Source organism: Drosophila sulfurigaster, chromosome 3 (assembly GCF_023558435.1).
Source record: "Drosophila sulfurigaster albostrigata strain 15112-1811.04 chromosome 3, ASM2355843v2, whole genome shotgun sequence".
In the NCBI taxonomy this organism is placed as follows: Eukaryota; Metazoa; Arthropoda; class Insecta; order Diptera; family Drosophilidae; genus Drosophila; species Drosophila sulfurigaster.
The window spans coordinates 17603897-17622278 of record NC_084883.1 but is presented as its reverse complement, the minus strand read 5'-3'; the positions used below and the strand labels follow the sequence as shown (position 1 = coordinate 17622278).

The 18382-nt window shown below is 39.0% G+C and overlaps 5 protein-coding genes across 7 annotated transcripts in view; all 5 read left to right on the top strand.

The window, feature by feature from the left end:
- Positions 1-18382, top strand: part of LOC133844324 (heparan sulfate 2-O-sulfotransferase pipe-like) — a 44664-nt gene that overhangs the window by 20651 nt on the left and 5631 nt on the right. Inside the window, exons 2-5 of one of the 3 annotated variants that reach the window (XM_062278258.1) lie at positions 1818-1984; positions 8407-8465; positions 9441-10006; positions 10575-11073. In XM_062278258.1, coding sequence (XP_062134242.1) covers positions 1818-1984; positions 8407-8465; positions 9441-10006; positions 10575-10914 — 1132 coding nt within the window. In that variant the 3' untranslated portion in view covers positions 10915-11073. The other 2 variants (XM_062278259.1, XM_062278256.1) reach the window with 2 other exon arrangements.
- Positions 11872-12669, top strand: LOC133844328 (heparan sulfate 2-O-sulfotransferase pipe-like). Its single transcript, XM_062278262.1, has 2 exons — positions 11872-12100; positions 12163-12669. Exons 1-2 carry the CDS (start codon positions 11968-11970, stop codon positions 12396-12398), a joined length of 369 nt encoding a protein of 122 aa, XP_062134246.1. The 5' UTR covers positions 11872-11967; the 3' UTR covers positions 12399-12669.
- On the top strand, positions 13758-14363 carry LOC133844327 (heparan sulfate 2-O-sulfotransferase pipe-like). Its single transcript, XM_062278261.1, has 2 exons — positions 13758-13941; positions 14013-14363. Exons 1-2 carry the CDS (start codon positions 13758-13760, stop codon positions 14207-14209), a joined length of 381 nt encoding a protein of 126 aa, XP_062134245.1. The 3' UTR covers positions 14210-14363.
- On the top strand, positions 15673-16358 carry LOC133844331 (heparan sulfate 2-O-sulfotransferase pipe-like). Its single transcript, XM_062278265.1, has 2 exons — positions 15673-15765; positions 15829-16358. The coding sequence occupies exons 1-2, from the start codon at positions 15756-15758 to the stop codon at positions 16053-16055; spliced, it is 237 nt and encodes a 78-aa protein (XP_062134249.1). The 5' UTR covers positions 15673-15755; the 3' UTR covers positions 16056-16358.
- On the top strand, positions 16969-17613 carry LOC133844329 (heparan sulfate 2-O-sulfotransferase pipe-like). Its single transcript, XM_062278263.1, has 2 exons — positions 16969-17140; positions 17216-17613. Exons 1-2 carry the CDS (start codon positions 16969-16971, stop codon positions 17404-17406), a joined length of 363 nt encoding a protein of 120 aa, XP_062134247.1. The 3' UTR covers positions 17407-17613.

The following is an 18382-nucleotide window of genomic DNA, read 5'->3' as shown; positions in this document are numbered from 1 at the left end:
GCACCTGATGAAAACCAAACCAGCAAAAAGCCTCACAACAACAGCAACAGCAACAACAACAACAACAACAACAACAGAAACCACAACAAAAACTAACTCTGCTGCAACTGCAGCAAACAAGTCTAAGAGAAGCTCTGCAAAACTCTGCCTAGCATTTTGCTTTATTTTTTGCTATAGCCACATTTATTGTCATTATTATTTTCGTACTACATCGTTTCCCATTCCCATATTTCTGCTCCTTTTTTTTTTGAGTAAATTTTTGTGTTTTTCTTCTGATGCTGCTATCTGCCGAGCAGATTTATGCCAACAAAGGCAAACAGTAAAAAATAAAATTGTTGCTTTTAATTTTTCTCATTTTTTGCTGTTGTTTTGTGTTTTTGGTTTTTGCGATTCCTCGACAGCTGCATTAAAAAAGTTGGCCAAAGAAAACAGTTTGCATTGCAATTTCGACTTGGTTTATTTTTGTTGCTTTGTTAGCTTTGTTTTTGTTATCAACCGAACAACGTTGCGAAATACAAAATAGAAACAAAATAACCAACGAAAATGTTTCAAAAAGTGACCAGACGAAAATGCGGGGCGACAAAAGGTTGTGTCCGGTCGCCTGGGACCCGGCAAAGCGACTACAGAGAGCGACCAGAGACCAGAGACTAGCTTAGCCCTTATGGCTGAAGCCAACTTGCAACTTATTTATTTTCCCGCAGACACACAAGTGGGTCGTTGCTTTTGTATGTAGGTTTTCGACTTGTTCAAAAATAATGCAAATATTTGCTTAGCTTTAATTTGCCAAATCCGGTCTCAATTTTTTGTGTTTAACTAATCGCAGAAAAGAAGCCGGAGTTGTGAATTGAATATTAACAAATTTATCTGCAGCTTAATTATGTTTACAATACGAACTGATTGAATGCAAACGGATATAATGTGATAATAATGGTAATCTGAATAAGTTTCAATAAAGTTAAGCAAGAGGTAACAATGTTCGAGGTAATAAGTCTGATGTTAATTATACTTAATCTATTAATACTATAACAGAATATTTCTTTTAAATTAGGTGACATTTTTGTTACAAATATGCCCATATTAACATGCATGAAATATTTAGGAATATTCAATCATGAAATATGATCACACTTTTGATCTTACTCACTTGTTCTAATAATGGCATATTCGGTTATCTCATATGGTAACCCTTTTTGACTTACTCAATCAAATAAATTCCTTAATTTACATTCTTAAAGTATCACAAATACTTTTATCAAAAAGTTCAATGCCAACCAATTCCCTATATAAAGCCAATTCACTCCAAATAAGGAATTTATTCTAGATATTGCAATTGTAACTGTTGGTAACTCAAGTGTGACTATTCCCCGAGAGACACAGTCTGTGCACCTTCTCTTGCCATATTGTTTGTTAATTTCTTGTATAATTTTTACAGTTGCTTGCTCTGCTGCATTTCATTTGCCGGTCTGCTCCTCTTGGACCGCTTCGCCCTCTTGCTGTGCTATTTTGTTTTGGCTTTCAGAACTTAATTAAATGTTGTCACAGCGTACACTTTGTAGTTTGTCGCTGGGGCAGCCAAAGAGCAACATAGCTGGGGAAGAATGGGGAGGAGGGATGTGGAAGGGTATTTGATAGTCTCTGTGGGTGACAGCGATTCGAAGTGTAAATGAAATAATAGCTGCTAAAAACCAATTTGGCGTAAATTACAAAAGCTTTACGGGGTTTATAAATAGAGTTTTTAAGCTGTCATTATGCGACCTTTGGCTAAAAGTGTTTTTAATAAAATTCTCAATTCTCTTTCTCTTTCTCTGTTTTTGCAGTTCTGTGGAGCTGATAGCGCTGTTGGCCATATCGTGCACCTTCTTTCTGTTCATGCACACAAACAAATTGAACAGTCGCCTCAAGGAAATGGAGGTGAAGCTGCAGCCATCGGAATTCTCGGCCCTGGGTCTAACCGGCAATCACATAAGCGGACATGATGCGGGCAGTAAGTAATCGAGATAAGCATCTTGAAAACACTTGTTATACTTGTATTGTGTTAGTCCCCGAAACACGCATATTGCAAGGCCAAAAGGCCAGAACTGTGCCAAAGTTTACGCTCGATTGCAGGCAGCATGTTGCATGCTGCATGTTGCATGCGTGAATGCCACAGATACAAATGCATCTGTCAGATAAGCCCTTTTGTACACAGGAAATACAAACAATAACGTCTGTGGCTATGGCCAATTGATTTTTAATGACCACACTGATCCCTGCCCAGCACTCCAAATGCTCTTTTGTTAACACTTTTTGTGTGCAATATTTTTTGGTCCAGGGCCAACCATAAATTAGTCGAAAGTTTTTAACTTGAATTAGTGCCCAATGCTTTATGCATGCATAAATTATTTTGCATAGTTTATATCCCAGTCACTAATACTACGAGTACAGTACAAAATGAAAGTCAACATAATTTATACTGTATGGGAGAAATACGTTCCTAACATGAACAAAATTTTGCATTTTAATATGCATGAATTGACAATTTATGCAATGTAAAGAGGCAGTTGTTCTCTTTATAAACGCAACGTATTTTTCATACTATTTTTAGTACATTAATAAATTATTTATTGCTGCCAGCGAGCAGCTGCCCCAATGGACGCTGCGACTAATAGAAATTTAACCTTTTGACATGCGCTAAGCAGCCTTAAAAGTTTATTATCCTCCATCGACTTCACACTCGTGCTTTTATAAATAATGCAGCATATTTAAATATTGTTTGTCTGCGCATATTTATTAATTCAATTAGTAAATATGCAAAAGCCGACTAGATTGCATTTTTAAACTGCGGAAATTATAGATTATGTGCTCTCTTTTTCATGGAAATTATAAAAGGCATCGAATCTGTTAAACATTAGTTGAATAGTTTTAATTGAATTACATTATTTGCATAATGACTCACTATTATAATTATTATGATTATCACAATTATTATCTGGAGCTATAAAGCAAAGTTCTGTTTATATATATTAATTTAATGAGCGCATTTTTCCCCAACCAACCGAAATAAAAAGTGTATTTGTTTGTGAACTGATTAAAACTAGAAAAGCAGTAAAATGTAATTTGATTTTTCTGATTTCATTCACATTTTCTGTGCGCATTATTTTCATAAACAGATATTCAATTATTTGCCGCGCATAAAGACAAAAAACCCTATTAAATTACTGCAGAATTTCAATAGTGAAGTGAAACACAAATTACAATAAAAATGTAGATCACATTTCATGTGTCAATTGAAACTTTAAGAAATCATTTGTCTGAGAGCCACTCGACATTTAATTCTTTGTGTACTCACAAAATTTACTCGTATGTCGAGCACTTCAACGCACAGAACTATAAGAGGCGATTCGAGTTTGAGTATTTTATGATTTGAGTGCCTCACAATGTTGCCCCCAGCTGACTTTTCCACAGTGAAAAAAAGGTCTTGAGATTGCCACTTTAGAATGTGGCTGAACCGAACCCATACTTAGGCGCAGCCAACTAACTAATAACTCTATCATTAGTTGGCCTGCAACTGTGAAATACGACTTCGTATTGTATCAAATCAGACTTTCCGCATGCAAAACCTTAATTTCAATGCCGGAAGCTTAGGTTCGTCTGGCTGGCAATCCACTTGCATTCGCGTTCGCCGCATTTGCCGCTGACGAAATACGAGTATGCCAAAAACCCGGACCATAGATCAAAGCGGAGTGTTATCGGTGATGAGGGGGTTGATCGCGAATCTCCGAGTCGCAAGTTGCAACTTGCAAGTCGCAAGTCGCGACACGGCTGCTTCACGCCTAAGTGCGGCGATTGTCGGCAACAAAAGTCAACCGAAAGCACTGTGCACACTGATTCTAAGGCAGATGATTTGAAAGGCTCATGGACGAAAGTAAACCTAAGCATAGAGGAATATACCTTACTAGTTGAAAATAAATGAAATAAATTATATTAGAGTAAATAATAACATGTAATTATAAATTATAATTGTCTAAACTCCAATGAATTTGCAGTTTAAAAGTGTTGCATGCGGGATTTTTGTAAGATATATAGAATATTCCATAAAGTTTTTTGAAGAATGATTTTGACCTTTCTATTAAAGATTAGACTATATGGTAAGGTTTCTATTCTTTCTATTAATAAGTATCTCAAAAATGGAAAGAAAAGTATAAAAGTCGTAAATTTCATCTACATTTTCTTTTTTTGGTGAGAAGCGAAGCTCGTAGCTCTGTTAGTTTAATTTCGAATTTATTACATAAAGCGTAATCATAAAACAGATATTAAAAAGTAAAGCAACTTCTAAGATTTCTCAGCTTTCGATATTCTTCATACGATTATTACAAATTTGTTACTAGATTTATTTCTAGAAATTAAGAAGTGTTGTATTGTTGCCAATACTCAGCTATTATAAACATCTTTTTGTCTTTTGGCAAATGATTATTTAATTGACTATTCAGATTTTGTTCATCATGTTACCTATTGTTGAACCACTGTGCAATGGTCATGTGATCAACTGATGATGATGATGACTCTAACTACAACTGCAATAACTACAACTACAACTTAAAGTCTGCAGATGCGCTCCAGTACGATAGCAAGACATTTGTGGACTGCCATCGCGCAGCTGTTGCTTGAGCACAACTATTATTATTGCTGTTGTTGTTGCTGTTGTTCAGCGCACGCGTCAATTGCGCTGCCGCAGTTGCAGAGGCAGCAGCAGCCTCAGCGACAGCGGCAGCCACAACAGTCGTGCCTAAGCATAGACGACAGATACAAATTGTCTGGTTAGGCTCAAAGCAAGGCGAAATGGCTAATGGCCAAAAAAATAAAAGAAAAACCTTGGCTTCCTCGCTGATGAGATATTTTTTGTTACTTTTTTGTGGCCAGCAAATGAAAAATACAAAATAACAAATACAAAAAAAAGTGGAGAAGAAAAGCCTTTTGGTTGCTGCTAAGCATTCATTCATAAATATTTCATATAATTGACTCGCACGACTTGACGACTTTGAAAACAAATACGAGACGAGTGCTACTCACATAAGTCAAGTTGATGACACCTCTCAAGTTGCCAGTTTTGTTCGGTGGATTTTCAGCATTTTTTTGTGTGTTCCAACATTGAACTTGACTTGGGCTAATTAGCAACGAAGACAAACAGTTGTCTGTGAGTGTGTTTTGCAGCATAGTGTAGCGTTATGTGGCTTTGTTTTTTGCTCCACTGAACAAGTGGGAACACGCAGTCCAACTAAAAAAAAGAATGAAAGAAGCACTATACTTACTTATATGCATATATAATGACGAACTCTAGACAAAGTACTTTACGGTTTACTGTTCTTATTAAGCGGCCCATTCAAATTAATTCAATCTAGATGGCAACGGCAACACATCGTCTTATCTTAATTATATTTACCTCAATGAGCAAAGTTAAACTGTAGCCAAAACAATTCCAATTCAATTTACAGTGCTGGTTAAATGCTCCTAAACCAGTTTAATGTGGTTAGCACAAGCTACACAAACTTCGTTTTTCGTTTTCAATTGCAGCGTTTGATAGATACCTGACTTGTTTGGTAGTTAGCCTTAAGGCGAGGCAGCGGTCTAGTTAAAATCCATTAAAATAAAAAAGCAACTTAACCTGGCGATCAATGAACAGGAAAAAGGCTCTGGTAACATTGCGTGCTTGGCTTACGAAAAAGTCGTTAGGTTTTAAAATTTGCAAATATTTACTATATATAAGAGTGTCAAGGAAATACTTGTTACATCAACTACAAGATATAACTATATAGAGAGCTCTTCAATTGAATTTAAAATAGGATGTTAAATTGCTACTATGTTAAGTATATCAAGTTTCTTTACTTCTTATCAACCCTTTATCTTTATTAATTCAACAACACTTACGAAAATCGAATTTCATACAATGTAAGTTATCGATTAGATATAGAAAAAGTGGCGATAATCATAACTTAAGGGGACTTCTATGTGATTAACGTGGATTTTCTTCAATGATGTAATTCTATGATGCAAGTGTTTATACCAAAGTCGCATCATGTTTAGTTAATTAGAGATCACCATGTTAAAAATTAAATAAAACACAAAAATAAATAAATGAGAAAATCTACACACCTACACGAGGTATGAAAATACAATTTAAAATCGATAAAAATTTTAAAAATTAAAGAAATCACAAAAAATAAATAAATGAGAAAATCTACACACCTAAACGAGGTATGAAAATACAATTTAAAATCGATAAAAATTTTAAATATTAATGCGTATGAAATATAAGGCAAACAATAATTAATGGATAACCAAGGGGTTAAGTCCAATGACATTCAAAAGTCTCTCGTGAGATACTGCAATTGACTGTGATTACAGTGCACTTATACGTCGTAGTTGCTATAGAAGCAGCTACGCCCCGGATTGAATGAGTGGGTACATAACATAAACTCATTAATGAAGTTTTTTCTTTATAACTGACACATGTAATGCAGTTCACCTTCAATGGCCAATAGACGAAGTCGAGGCTAAGCGTTGTGACGACAATAACTTAAGAATAGCAAAAACTAGATTGACTTGACAAAGGGGTAAGCTGTCGAGGGTTAAACTGAATGCACTACATACATATATACTAGTAGAGTTTTGGGGCTAAGCTGCTGCATAAGAAACATGCATGTAACCCAATTTCAAGACCACACAAAAAGTGCCAAAGCTAAGGCAAAAGGCTTCTCTAACCACAAAATGTATTTCACATTGGTTCAGTAACTTGAATTCGAATGTGACGAGCAAAAAAAATAAATGCAGAAGTAAAACAAAAACAGAGAAAGAAACCAGTTAGACTTGGCCACTTTCATTCAGATTCAGATTTTTCAGTGAAACTGACCAATGACCAAAAGCAAACCATATACGAATACACACAAAACGAATCTGGTTTATGGCCAATGGATTTGGATTTCCAGTTCAGACGCAAACTCAAGCTTATGTCGTCGACTTCCTTGTTCATCAGGCTCCAGCGGGCAAATTATGAAATGCTTAGCCGCAAGACAGCCTACAACTACACTACACACTTGACTACACAAGACTCGACTACTGCTACAGTCGACACTCTCCTACTTTACCACAAAAGCAGCCGCAATCCACAAGCACTCCAATCAACTACAGTCTCACTCACAAAATCAAGATGTTTTCCGCCTGTCCAAAATGCTGAATTGCAGTCATTTAGTATGCAATTGTTAGCTTATAAAGTTGTAACTTGTAAATTGTCAGCTGCAACCGATGCTACCTACGCCTGGACTATAACAATTTTAATTGCCCAACTTGTGTGGGGTGGACACGTTGCCTGTTCCTTAGTAGACCTAGTTTTTGGACAACTTTCAAACGAACGATAATGTGATGCGATGCGACTTGATCCACAGATAGGGAGCGATGATCATCCTGAAAGTGAAAGGAATCATCATGAGCTTGCATATTTATTGCTCTCACATTTATTTACCATTTACGCCGGCTTGTGAGTAGTACTTCGAAATGAAAATGGAGTGGATGGACTTCCCAGTCATATATTTATGCTCTTTCGCATTGCATAAACACTTGGTGAAAAGTAAAAGTATTGACAGCGGAGTCTCCCCCGGCCAGGGGAGGAGTTGGCACTGCCCTCTGCGAGTGTTAAGGTCGCAGACGAGGCATAAATTAAAAACGAAACGAATGAAAATGTAGCCAATTGTCAGATAATAATAGCCAATAATCTATTTATTATTCCTACTTTTCGTATGTCTTTCCCTGCAGTCAATAAATGAAAGTCTCTTTCCTATCACTTGACTGTTAACAAAAAATTGCGTATACGCAAAAAAAAAACGAATTATTTTAGGGAAATAATTTAGTTGGAAAGTCGCAAAGCTTTTTGGGGGCTTAAAGTTTATTTAATGGCATCATTACATTTGTCATGGCTAAGTTTCTATTAAAGATTTTTGATGACGTCTTGTGTCTTTTTTACAAAACATTAACGTCAAAATATGTAATAACAATATTGTATATTCATATTCAGTAGTAAGCTGGAAAAGCTTGTTGTTTTAGCCATTTTAGCCAATTATGATCAATAAAAATACAATAGCAAGTCAACATAAATATTTTTAATTGTGGTTTTGTACAAAAGTGTGAATTACACTTTGCACTAAAGTGATGTAAAGATGATTTCGGTATTCAACTCAATCTATTTTAAAAAGAGAATGCAGGGAATGCAAGCTTAGTTAAATAATTGTGCAACTTCTTGCAATTAAAGTCTTTAAATGTATTGATTTTCAAATGCATCGCTTCTATTTGCAACACAGCAATACTTCATATTTATCTCTCTTACGATTACGAAAATATGACTACGTCTGTTTACAACTTGTTTAATCCACTTTTCAGAACACGATGACATCAATACGCTTCACGGCACCTATCAATATCTGAAGAGCACCGGTCAGGTAAGCGAGACATTCAATAATTCATATTTTACGATCTGCATTCGCCATCGCTGGGCCATATGTGTCACCATCGTAAACATTATTGCATACATTCTGGTTGGCCATAAAAAAAATATAAAAATCGTCGACAAAAATACATCGAACATCAAAAAAACATCAAAGGAAAAGCTTCAGCTCCTCGGTGTTTGATATTTACCAAAAGTGTGTCTTGCCTCTTGCTCGCTCGCTCTCTCTCGCTCTTTCTCTGTCTCGCTCGCTCGCTCATATTTTGAATGGTAGTCCTATTTTGCTCATCGATCGTCATACACACATATACATACATAGTACACACATACAACGCAAACATCACTACACCAAATCTTACACAGAACTCTCCTTCTCACTCTCTCTCTTTGGTATTCTCTCTCGCAATCTGCACTCTCTTTAGACTCTCCTCTATTTACACTAACACAAAAAACTACACTTCGACTCAGTCTTGGATTTTTGTCAGCGCAGTTAGCTTTTTGTCTCTTTTTTTTCTCGTTTGTACATTTTTTGTGAATAAAATTAATTGAGTGAGTTAGTTGCCAGATGCGCCAGTTGCGACATAGAAGCGATAGAAATTCGATTTATAATGATTAAAAAATATATGTTTGTACATATGTATATAAAGACACGCGTAAAAGGTAAGTCGAATGGGAGGATTACTTGTACAATTTAGCCACATGTCAGTTGTGAAATTCGCGATGAGGTTGTAGAAAAAATATGATTGTGGTGGCCTGTGGCCAGTTAACTGTTAACTGTTGCCCCACAATCAATTTGTGCCTGTTGCTTCAGCTAAAATCCGCTTATGAGTCTGCCTATTCGTATGTGTACCACACACACACTCTCACACACACACACTCAACTCTCTGTATGTGTCCCTTGTGTGCAACAACAACAACAACAACCACAACTACAACAACAACGACTGCATCCACTTTTGCAATCCGGCAGCTACAACACCTGACCAGCGCCCAATTGAACAACACGCCGCACTCCAAACTGGATACACTGTTCTTCAATCGGGTGCCCAAGACGGGCAGCGAGAAGCTGATGGCGCTGCTCAAATTGTTGGCCAAACGCAACAGTTTCGAGGCGCGTCGCGATTCCGAACAGCTGCTCGAAACGATTCTCATCGACAACGGCTTCGCACGCCATTTACTCGATGCCGAAATACTCAATTGCAGCACACCGAATTCCTACACAAAGCACGTGGCCTTTGTCAACTTTGCCGAGTATCAGAAACCATGGCCCATCTACATAAATCTTGTCCGAGATCCCATCGAACGGCTGATCAGTTGGTTTTATTATGCACGTGCTCCTTGGTATTTGGCAGATCGTGCCAATACCTTTGGTGAGGCGTATAAAATGCCCTCGTCGGAGTGGCTGCAAAAGGATTTCAATCGTTGTGTCTCCGAGCGGGACCCAGAGTGTGTCTATGAGCAGCTGGAGATGGGCAATCTGGGTGACCATCGAAGGCAGACGCTCTTCTTTTGTGGCCAGAATCCCAAGATTTGTATGTGAGTAGTAGCCAATGCTTAGGCGAGGGTCACTCGATTCGTTGTCAGTGGAAACAATGCGACAAGCTAAAGGAAATGAACTTAAAGATTTCGGAAAGTGTTGAAAGGTCGCTCTGTGATTGTTCATAAAATTTCAAAACAATTCATTGTTTAATTATTTATTTAACATATAAAGATTGTAAATATTGTTATAAAAATATGAAGAAATTTAAAAATATAATCCCAGAAATCGCAGAAATTAATTCAAATTTTATTAAACTTTATTAACTCAAACACAATTGTGTTACGCAAATCTTAATTGCTCTGGAAAATTTTCAACCTCTTTTCGATTAAGAATTTAAGAAGTAAATAATAAACAAATAAATATGAACAAGTGAATAAATATTGTGATGTGCCAGACTATTTGTTCATCTTTAAAAAAAGAAAACAAATATTTTAGGCAAACTGCGTCACACGAACAAAATGAGGCATAAACCAAAATCGTTTCCATTGACAATTTATTGAGCAGACCACGCGCCAAAGAATTTTGCTGAGATGCCACCCAAACCTCTTCCCCCATACCCTGCAGGCCATTCAACTCCCTTGAGGCCATGCAACGCGCGAAGCGGAATGTGGAAAAGCGTTACGCCGTCGTAGGCACTTGGGAGGATACGAACACAACGCTCAGCGTACTGGAGACGTATATACCACAATTCTTTGCCGGCGCCCGGGACGAATACTATGCGATGCAGCGGCAAGTGGAGAATGTGAATCGGAATGCGTTGAGGCCGACAATCAGCGAGGAGACGCGATTGCTTCTCAGCAGGAATCTGACGCACGAGATTGAGTTCTATCAGTTTGCCAGGCAGCGTCTGAATAAGCAGTATATAGCACATCACTTGGAGAGAGATCGCTCAGTTAGCGGCTAAGAATTCAAGAATAAAGAAAATATAGAAAAAAAACTACTGCAAAATTGCTAATCTTCACTTTCGCATCACTTCTTGTGCTTTTCCTGAAACACTCTTTTAACCACCGCGTAGTCATGCTGGTACTTGGGATTTGTGACTGACAACGAAACTAAACAATCGCATCCTCTATGTCAAATAGCGCGGCCACAATGTGCACGCACCTCGACACTCTGTGGATCTATCAGAACTCGACGATAAACATCATCAGACGCCACATCAGCCACATAATCATCTGCACAAGGCACCGCACGATCGACAGCTTGCAATACCTGAGAATAGACATGATCCGGCTGATGATGACTTGGACTACGAAGACGACGACGATGATGATGATGATGAGGAGGCGCATGGCATTAATCTGGCAGCCGATATGCTTAATAATACCAAAAAGGCTGAAGTCGATTTTGTCTTCTTCAATCGTGTACCCAAAGTGGGCAGTCAATCGTTGATGGAGCTGATGCGTCGCCTGGGCAAGATTAATGGGTTTCAACATGCTCGCAATCCGGGCAGCACTAAGGAGACTATCATGATGACCAAGGATGGGCAACAGGAGCTCATTGCCGAACTGCTGACACGCCAAAAGCCACACATTTACAGTCAGCACGTTGCCTACATTAATTTTACGCGATTCCATTTGCCACGTCCGATCTACATTAATCTGGTGCGCGATCCCATCGAACGCATCATCAGTTGGCATTATTATGTGCGTGCCAGATGGTATTATAATGACATGAAGGCAAAACTGGGTGAGAATTCGATTGCTATGCCATCGGATGAGTTTCTCAATCTCGACTTGGACACGTGTGTGAAGAACCATGATCCTCACTGCACTTTCACGCAGATGGAGATCAAGAATCCGGTGGGAGATCATCGCAGGCAAACCTTGTTCTTCTGCGGCATGAACAAGAAGCTGTGCATGTAAGTAGGCACCAAAGTAGGCAAAGTACCATAAACATATATCTAGTTACTCAAACTGCATCCTTGGACCTTAGGCCCTTCAACTCGGAGAAGGCCATGCAGAAGGCCAAGCACACTGTGGAATCGGAGTACGCTGTGGTGGGCACCTGGGAAGACACGAATATCACTCTAACAGTACTCGAACACTATATACCTCGTTATTTCGCCAATGCCAAGGTGGCATATTATCGTAAGCAATTATTTCTTTCAAAGAAAGAGCTGTGGGTATAATTCTCTCTGTCGACTTTGCAGTGGGCAAGGAAGGTCTCTCGAAAATCAATCGCAATAATGTCACTCGCACTGTCAGCGAGGAGACGCGTCAGATTCTTCGCAAGAATCTAACAAACGAGATCGAGTTCTATGAATTCTGCAAGCAACGGTTATATCTCCAATATGCCGCTCTTGGCAATGGCAAACGCTTTGGCGACGACGATTATCTTCTGGTGCCGGAGCAGCACGGTGGAAACCAAATCGATGACGAGTATTAGACTGTAGTTCAACAAAATATGAATAAAAATCTTAGAAATACTTAAGCGATTATGAACTCTTTCTTCTTCACGTTGCCGTATTTTTCGTTTTGGTGTTAATGTATGTAACTTCTTTCTTAAAGTTGGCCTTTGTCTGCAATATTGAGCAATATTCTGTTCATTTCCGTGGATATAATCTATAAAATGTTGTGCAAAACTTCTCTCTCATTTTTCAATCTTGAAGAAATTTATAATTTTTAGTTGCGCCGTGGAGATGTCTAACTATTCATTTTGTTGAGAAGTAATCTATAGAAAAAAATACATATTTATTCTATTTGCTTAACAAAATGAACTTAGCCATTCAATTTTCAGTGACATGATCTACATATATTTCCTAGTATGGGGAAATTTTGTTTGTTAAAAAATATATAAATATTTTTAGTGATCATTAAATTATTATAGTCGGAATTAGGTCTATTTATAAAGTTTTCAAGGATCAATTTAACTGCTATTAGTTTACCAAAGGACATTTACGTTAAAAATTGAGTCGATTTTTATTCCTATACTTTTTATTTACTTTGGTAAAAATCTACAAAATTAACTTAAAGAGTTTTCTAACTAAAAGCACCTACGTATTGCTTTTAGGAATTCCTTGAAGACTCGCCTTCCATTCTTCTTGCACTAACTCGTCTACTGCTCGAATGGGTTTAGATTCTGTTTCTCTCTTTCTGTTCTCTCTGACAATCGCTTAGCATGGCAGTGAAACTTCGTATTTTTGTCTCTTGTTTTAAGTTGGCTGGACTGACAGCAGCACAATTGAACAATACACCCAAAGCAGAAAGAGAATATGTATTATTCAATCGCATAGAGAAGGTTGGCAGTCAATCGATGACACAACTTTTGGGCCAATTGGGTAGAATGCATGGCTTCCAGACTTTTCGCAATGAGATACCACCCGTAAAAAAGCCATTAAAGACCTTTGAGGAGGAGGCCGAAGAGGCTGCCGATCTCATGGATCTATCCGATCCCGGTGCCTATGTGGAGCACACGAACTGGATTAATTTTACGGCACATGATTTGCCCAAACCGATTTATATAAATCTGGTGCGACATCCCATACAGAAGGTGATGAGTGCCTATTACTATCAACGCCATCCGGTGATCTATGCCAATTCGTTGTTGCGTAATCCTAACAAACCCAAACAGGATAAGGAATATTTCGATACGAGCTTCAATGATTGCGTGCGACAAAGAACAAGTCCCGATTGCATCTTTGATCCGCACTCCACGTACAATAATGATTGGCGACGTTTCGCCTTGCGTTTGTGTGGCAATCAGCCAGTTTGTCTGTAGGTAATGCTCAGATGATCGCTTCGATCGATGCCTCTAACTATCGTTGTATCCTGCAGGAATTTGAATTCAGAGTTTGCCACACAGATAGCCAAGGAGCATGTGGAAAGGGAATATGCCGTCGTTGGCAGCTGGGAAGATACGAATATTACGTTGGCCGTGCTTGAAGCATATATACCACGATTCTTTGCCAAGGCCACAGAACTCTACTACTGTAGGTGCCTCACTCAAAAATCCTCTTGATTATCTATTCTTAATCGTATGTATTTTTTCATGGGGGTTCAGCTAAGCAGGACAAGTTTATGAAGAATGCAACGCCGCATGATAAGCATCTGGACGAGGATGTGGAGACGTATTTGAAGCAACATTTTGCCTATGAAATTGAATTGTACAACTTTTGTAAGCAGCGCCTCTATAAGCAGTATATAGCCATCAGAAAGACTGAATTCGAACAAGAATCTGTAGCCAATAATCAGACCTAAATACAGAATATTATTTTCATGTACATATACAAATTTGCAAGCAACGTGTGTGTGTGTCTTTCTTTTCTACTTTCGCTACTAATCTCAAGTTGGGTTTATGGTTAAGCATCAATCAGTGCAGTGCTATCAACGGCTCCCCTTCCCCTCGCATTCCATTCACAGATCCTTCAACTCAATGCCAATGCCCTGAATAACACAAAGAACGCCGAGATCGATGTTCTCTTCTACAATCGGGTACCCAAAACGGGTAGCATACAATTAATTGAACTGATGAAGCAACTAGGTAAAGTGCATGACTATGATGTCGAGAAGGATCCACAAAACGGTGGCATAATTCCCTTACTGGAGAGTGCTGGCGAGAACAACCTGATCGACAATATTGTCGGCCTAGAGGATGGCACCGTCTATGCCAGTCACGTCAACTATTTGAACTTTACCAAATACGAGCAACCTCGTCCCATCTATGTGAATATGGTGCGTGATCCTGTCGAGCGTGTGATCAGTTGGTATTATTATATACGTGCTCCGTGGGTGTTTGTGCCAGGACGTCGTCGCTCCAATCGCGAAATGCCCAATCCAGCGTGGGTCAACACAGAGTTCGATCAGTGTGTGCTGAGTGGTGAAAAGGTTTGCACCTACATTGAAGGATCGCTGCTGGAGCGTGTGGGCGATCATCGTAGGCAAACGCTCTTCTTCTGTGGTCACAACGAGTTCAAGTGCACGTGAGTGAGATTTGAAGTTCTCGTTTGAGTTGCAGTACATTCGCTTAACTGTCTTCGATATTTGAATGCATTTGTTTTAAACATAGGTGTCTTCTTTATAGGTTGACCATTAAACTGACAGTTCTCGAGGCAGTCTAGAATATTAAATAGTACCTCTATCTCGTTTACCAGCCTTTCCGCATTCCCACCTAGCAGCTACTATAGATTAGTCATTTTAAACATCGTTGACTTTATTATAATTTGACACAGTTATGGAATGATATAGTACACATCTATCTCGCTTACCGGCCCTTCTGCTTCATGTGATTTTCACTAAGCAGCTACTATAAAATAGACATTTGAAGTTAGTTGACTTCATTATAAGTTGACCATTGAAATTGTAAAAGACAGAGCGATACAGTCAAGTAAATGATATAGTACACTTCTATCTCGTTTAACGACCAGGTCATTTATACGTAGTGGCTTATACAAAGATAAAAGCCAAGTTCTTGACGTTCGTTGAACAGTTTGAATTGCAGTTTCCTGTAGGTGATATTGACGATATTTAAATGCGTCAATAAGAAATGTGCATTTGAACGATGTTAGGTTTAAGCTCAGCGAATTACCCAAGTCAGTTAAGCGATTTACTGTATTCTCCCTCATAATTGTTTGATTCCCTCCCTACACTTCCCCCTTGCAGACCCTTCAACTCCCGCTTGCCCCTGCAGTTGGCCAAGCAGAATGTGGAGCGCGAATACGCTGTAGTTGGCACTTGGGAGCATACCAATGAAACCCTTGCTGTGCTTGAGGCCTATATACCGCGTTACTTTGCGGATGCCTCTAGAATGTATTACTGTAAGTGCTGCAGCAACTGCACTTCTCTTTGTGAATTCTTCACTCATTGATGTGGTTTTTCAGCTGGTCTCCATATGGAAAAATCGAATGATAATCCCATGAAACCGCACATTAGGCAGGAGATCATTGACATGGTGCGTCGTAATTTTACGCGCGAAATCGAATTCTATCAATTTTGTCGACAGCGGCTGCATAAACAGTATCTGGCATTAAAACTGAACGATCTTATGCGCATGGATGATAGTTTAGTCAATTTAAAGCAAGCCAATGAACTTGCCATTAGAGATTAGGTAGCTTAAGTAGTGAAAGTTAATAAAAGAAATATGCAATTTATTTAATTGAAAAATCAAGCTGACTTTGTAAGTGCTTTTAATTTTGCCTATCAGCAAATTTTAGGAATGATTATTGATTTCCTTTTCATGGAATTTAATCGCTGTCTTGCTTTTAACTTGACCTAAACGCAGTCAAGCAACTTGCTATTGCCTATCAATATCTTAAGCGGTCTCTGCACACTAACTTGTCTTCAAACTCGAGACTAACACAAAACCGAACAAAAGGCGAATATTATAGTGAATCCAAATTTAATTCCTGCCACAACTCCAGCTGCATCGGCTGAGTGCAGAGCGTTTGAATAACACTCGTAATGCCGAGATAGAAGTTCTCTTCTTCAATCGCGCTGCCAAGGTGGGCAGTGAGGCATTGCTGGAACTCTTCAATGCCCTGGAAGTGTACAACGATGATCTGGAATTGGAGCGCAGTGGATTACATGAAAATTCGCAACGACAAATGACGAAACCAGAGCGTCGAGAAGCCGCTGAACTTGTGGCTAGCTTAGATGATGGCACTGTGTATATAAGGCACATCAATTGGATCGATTTCGATGAGTTCGATTTGCCAAAACCCATTTACATCAATATGGTTCGAGATCCAGTGGAGCGCGTTATCAGTTGGTTCTATTATGCCCGCAGTTCCTACAAGAATGCCATCGAGTATCGCAAGGCGCCAAATAAGAAGATTAAGCCCGCATCGTGGTACAAAAAGAACTTTAACGATTGTGTGCGCAGTGGAGATCCCGAGTGTCAGTATGTTCCACACACGGTGAAGGATGCGGTGCCTAATTTCAAGAGACAATCGCTCTTCTACTGTGGCCATCACGACGATTGTATGTAAGTAGTAGATTGGATCTAATCCGAGGAACATCTAATGATGAAAACTTGCAGTCCTTTCAATTCACCAGCTGCCATACAAATGGCCAAGGAGCATGTGGAACGGGATTATGCTGTAGTTGGCAGCTGGGAAGACACAAACATCACGTTAAGCGTCTTTGAGCGCTATATTCCACGTTTCTTCCGCGGTGCTAAACTTATGTATGAGAGTAGGTTGAATATTTCTCTTCAATTTGTTGAATACGTTTTAGTATATACTCGTCTTTCCCCTTGACTTTGATTAGTGCACAATAACAAGATCACGAATCGGAACAAGAACAAACGCAAACCCTTCATTGAGCCTGAGGTCAAGGAGATGATTAGGAAAAACTTTACCCATGAGTATGAGTTTTACCACTTCTGCAAGCAGCGTCTGTACAAACAGTATTTGGCCCTCAATCTGCATGAGCTGGACAAGCATGGATTGTTAAAGTAGTTGACCTAACATACGTATATAGTAGTAGATAAACATAATACTTGAATGCATTAAAAGAATTTCCAAACATTTTGTTAGTAGAATTATTGAACAAACAAAAAAAAATACTCGTCCACTCCACATACATATTTTTGTGTGTCAATTTTGTGTCTAATCCTTTATGTGGGTCAAGTGCTCCTAATCCTACCCTACTCCTTACCAATCCACCTTCCTACCTCCTTCCCAACAAAAAACAGTTGCATACTCTGATGCCGTATAAGCTGAACAACACTGCAAAAGCTGAAATGGATCGCCTTTTTTTCACACGCTGCGCTAAAGTTGGCAGCGAATCTTTGACACAATTCATGGAGTATCTACAGCATGTCAACGATTTTGACGTCGATCACACCGGATTAAAACTGCCAGCGAAACGTCAACTTTTACCCAGAGGTCAAGCCAGAAAGGCGCGATATATTTACGACCAACAACCGGGCACAGTTTACATCGAGCACACCTCATGGATTGACTTCAATCACTTCAATATGCCCAAACCAATCTATATCAATCTCGTACGCGATCCCGTCGAGCGTGTGATCAGCTGGTATTATTACGTTCGCAACTCCTATCGAAATGCCATCTTCTATCGCAAGAATCCCACGGCAACGATTCAACCAGCCACCTGGTTCAAGAAGAACTACAACGACTGCGTTCGCAGTGGCGATCCCGAGTGCCAATATATTCCCATGACTGTCAAGGATGTTGTGGGTAACTTTAAGCGACAGTCGCTCTTCTTCTGTGGCCACCATGAGGATTGTCTGTGAGTAATGCAGCTTGGATCACCCATTAACGCTCCACTTTGTAGTCCAGCATTACATCAGCTCTGAACTATGGTAGCTTTTTAGAACTTTTAAAATAGTAAAATTTGTAATTATTTCCTTGACATTGAACGAAGTGACAGTTGGGATAGATTTTAATGTATAATCCCCCATTTAACATT

Bases quoted from the DNA above. Each gene is read 5' to 3' on its own strand.
- LOC133844328 (XM_062278262.1), top strand. From the start codon at position 11,968: ATGCAGAAGGCCAAGCACACTGTGGAATCGGAGTACGCTGTGGTGGGC. The intron at 12,101-12,162 runs GTAAGCAATTAT...TCGACTTTGCAG, and splicing joins TGCCAAGGTGGCATATTATC to TGGGCAAGGAAGGTCTCTCG.
- LOC133844327 (XM_062278261.1), top strand. From the start codon at position 13,758: ATGCCTCTAACTATCGTTGTATCCTGCAGGAATTTGAATTCAGAGTTT. The intron at 13,942-14,012 runs GTAGGTGCCTCA...ATGGGGGTTCAG, and splicing joins GGCCACAGAACTCTACTACT to CTAAGCAGGACAAGTTTATG.
- LOC133844329 (XM_062278263.1), top strand. From the start codon at position 16,969: ATGATGAAAACTTGCAGTCCTTTCAATTCACCAGCTGCCATACAAATG. The intron at 17,141-17,215 runs GTAGGTTGAATA...GACTTTGATTAG, and splicing joins TGCTAAACTTATGTATGAGA to TGCACAATAACAAGATCACG.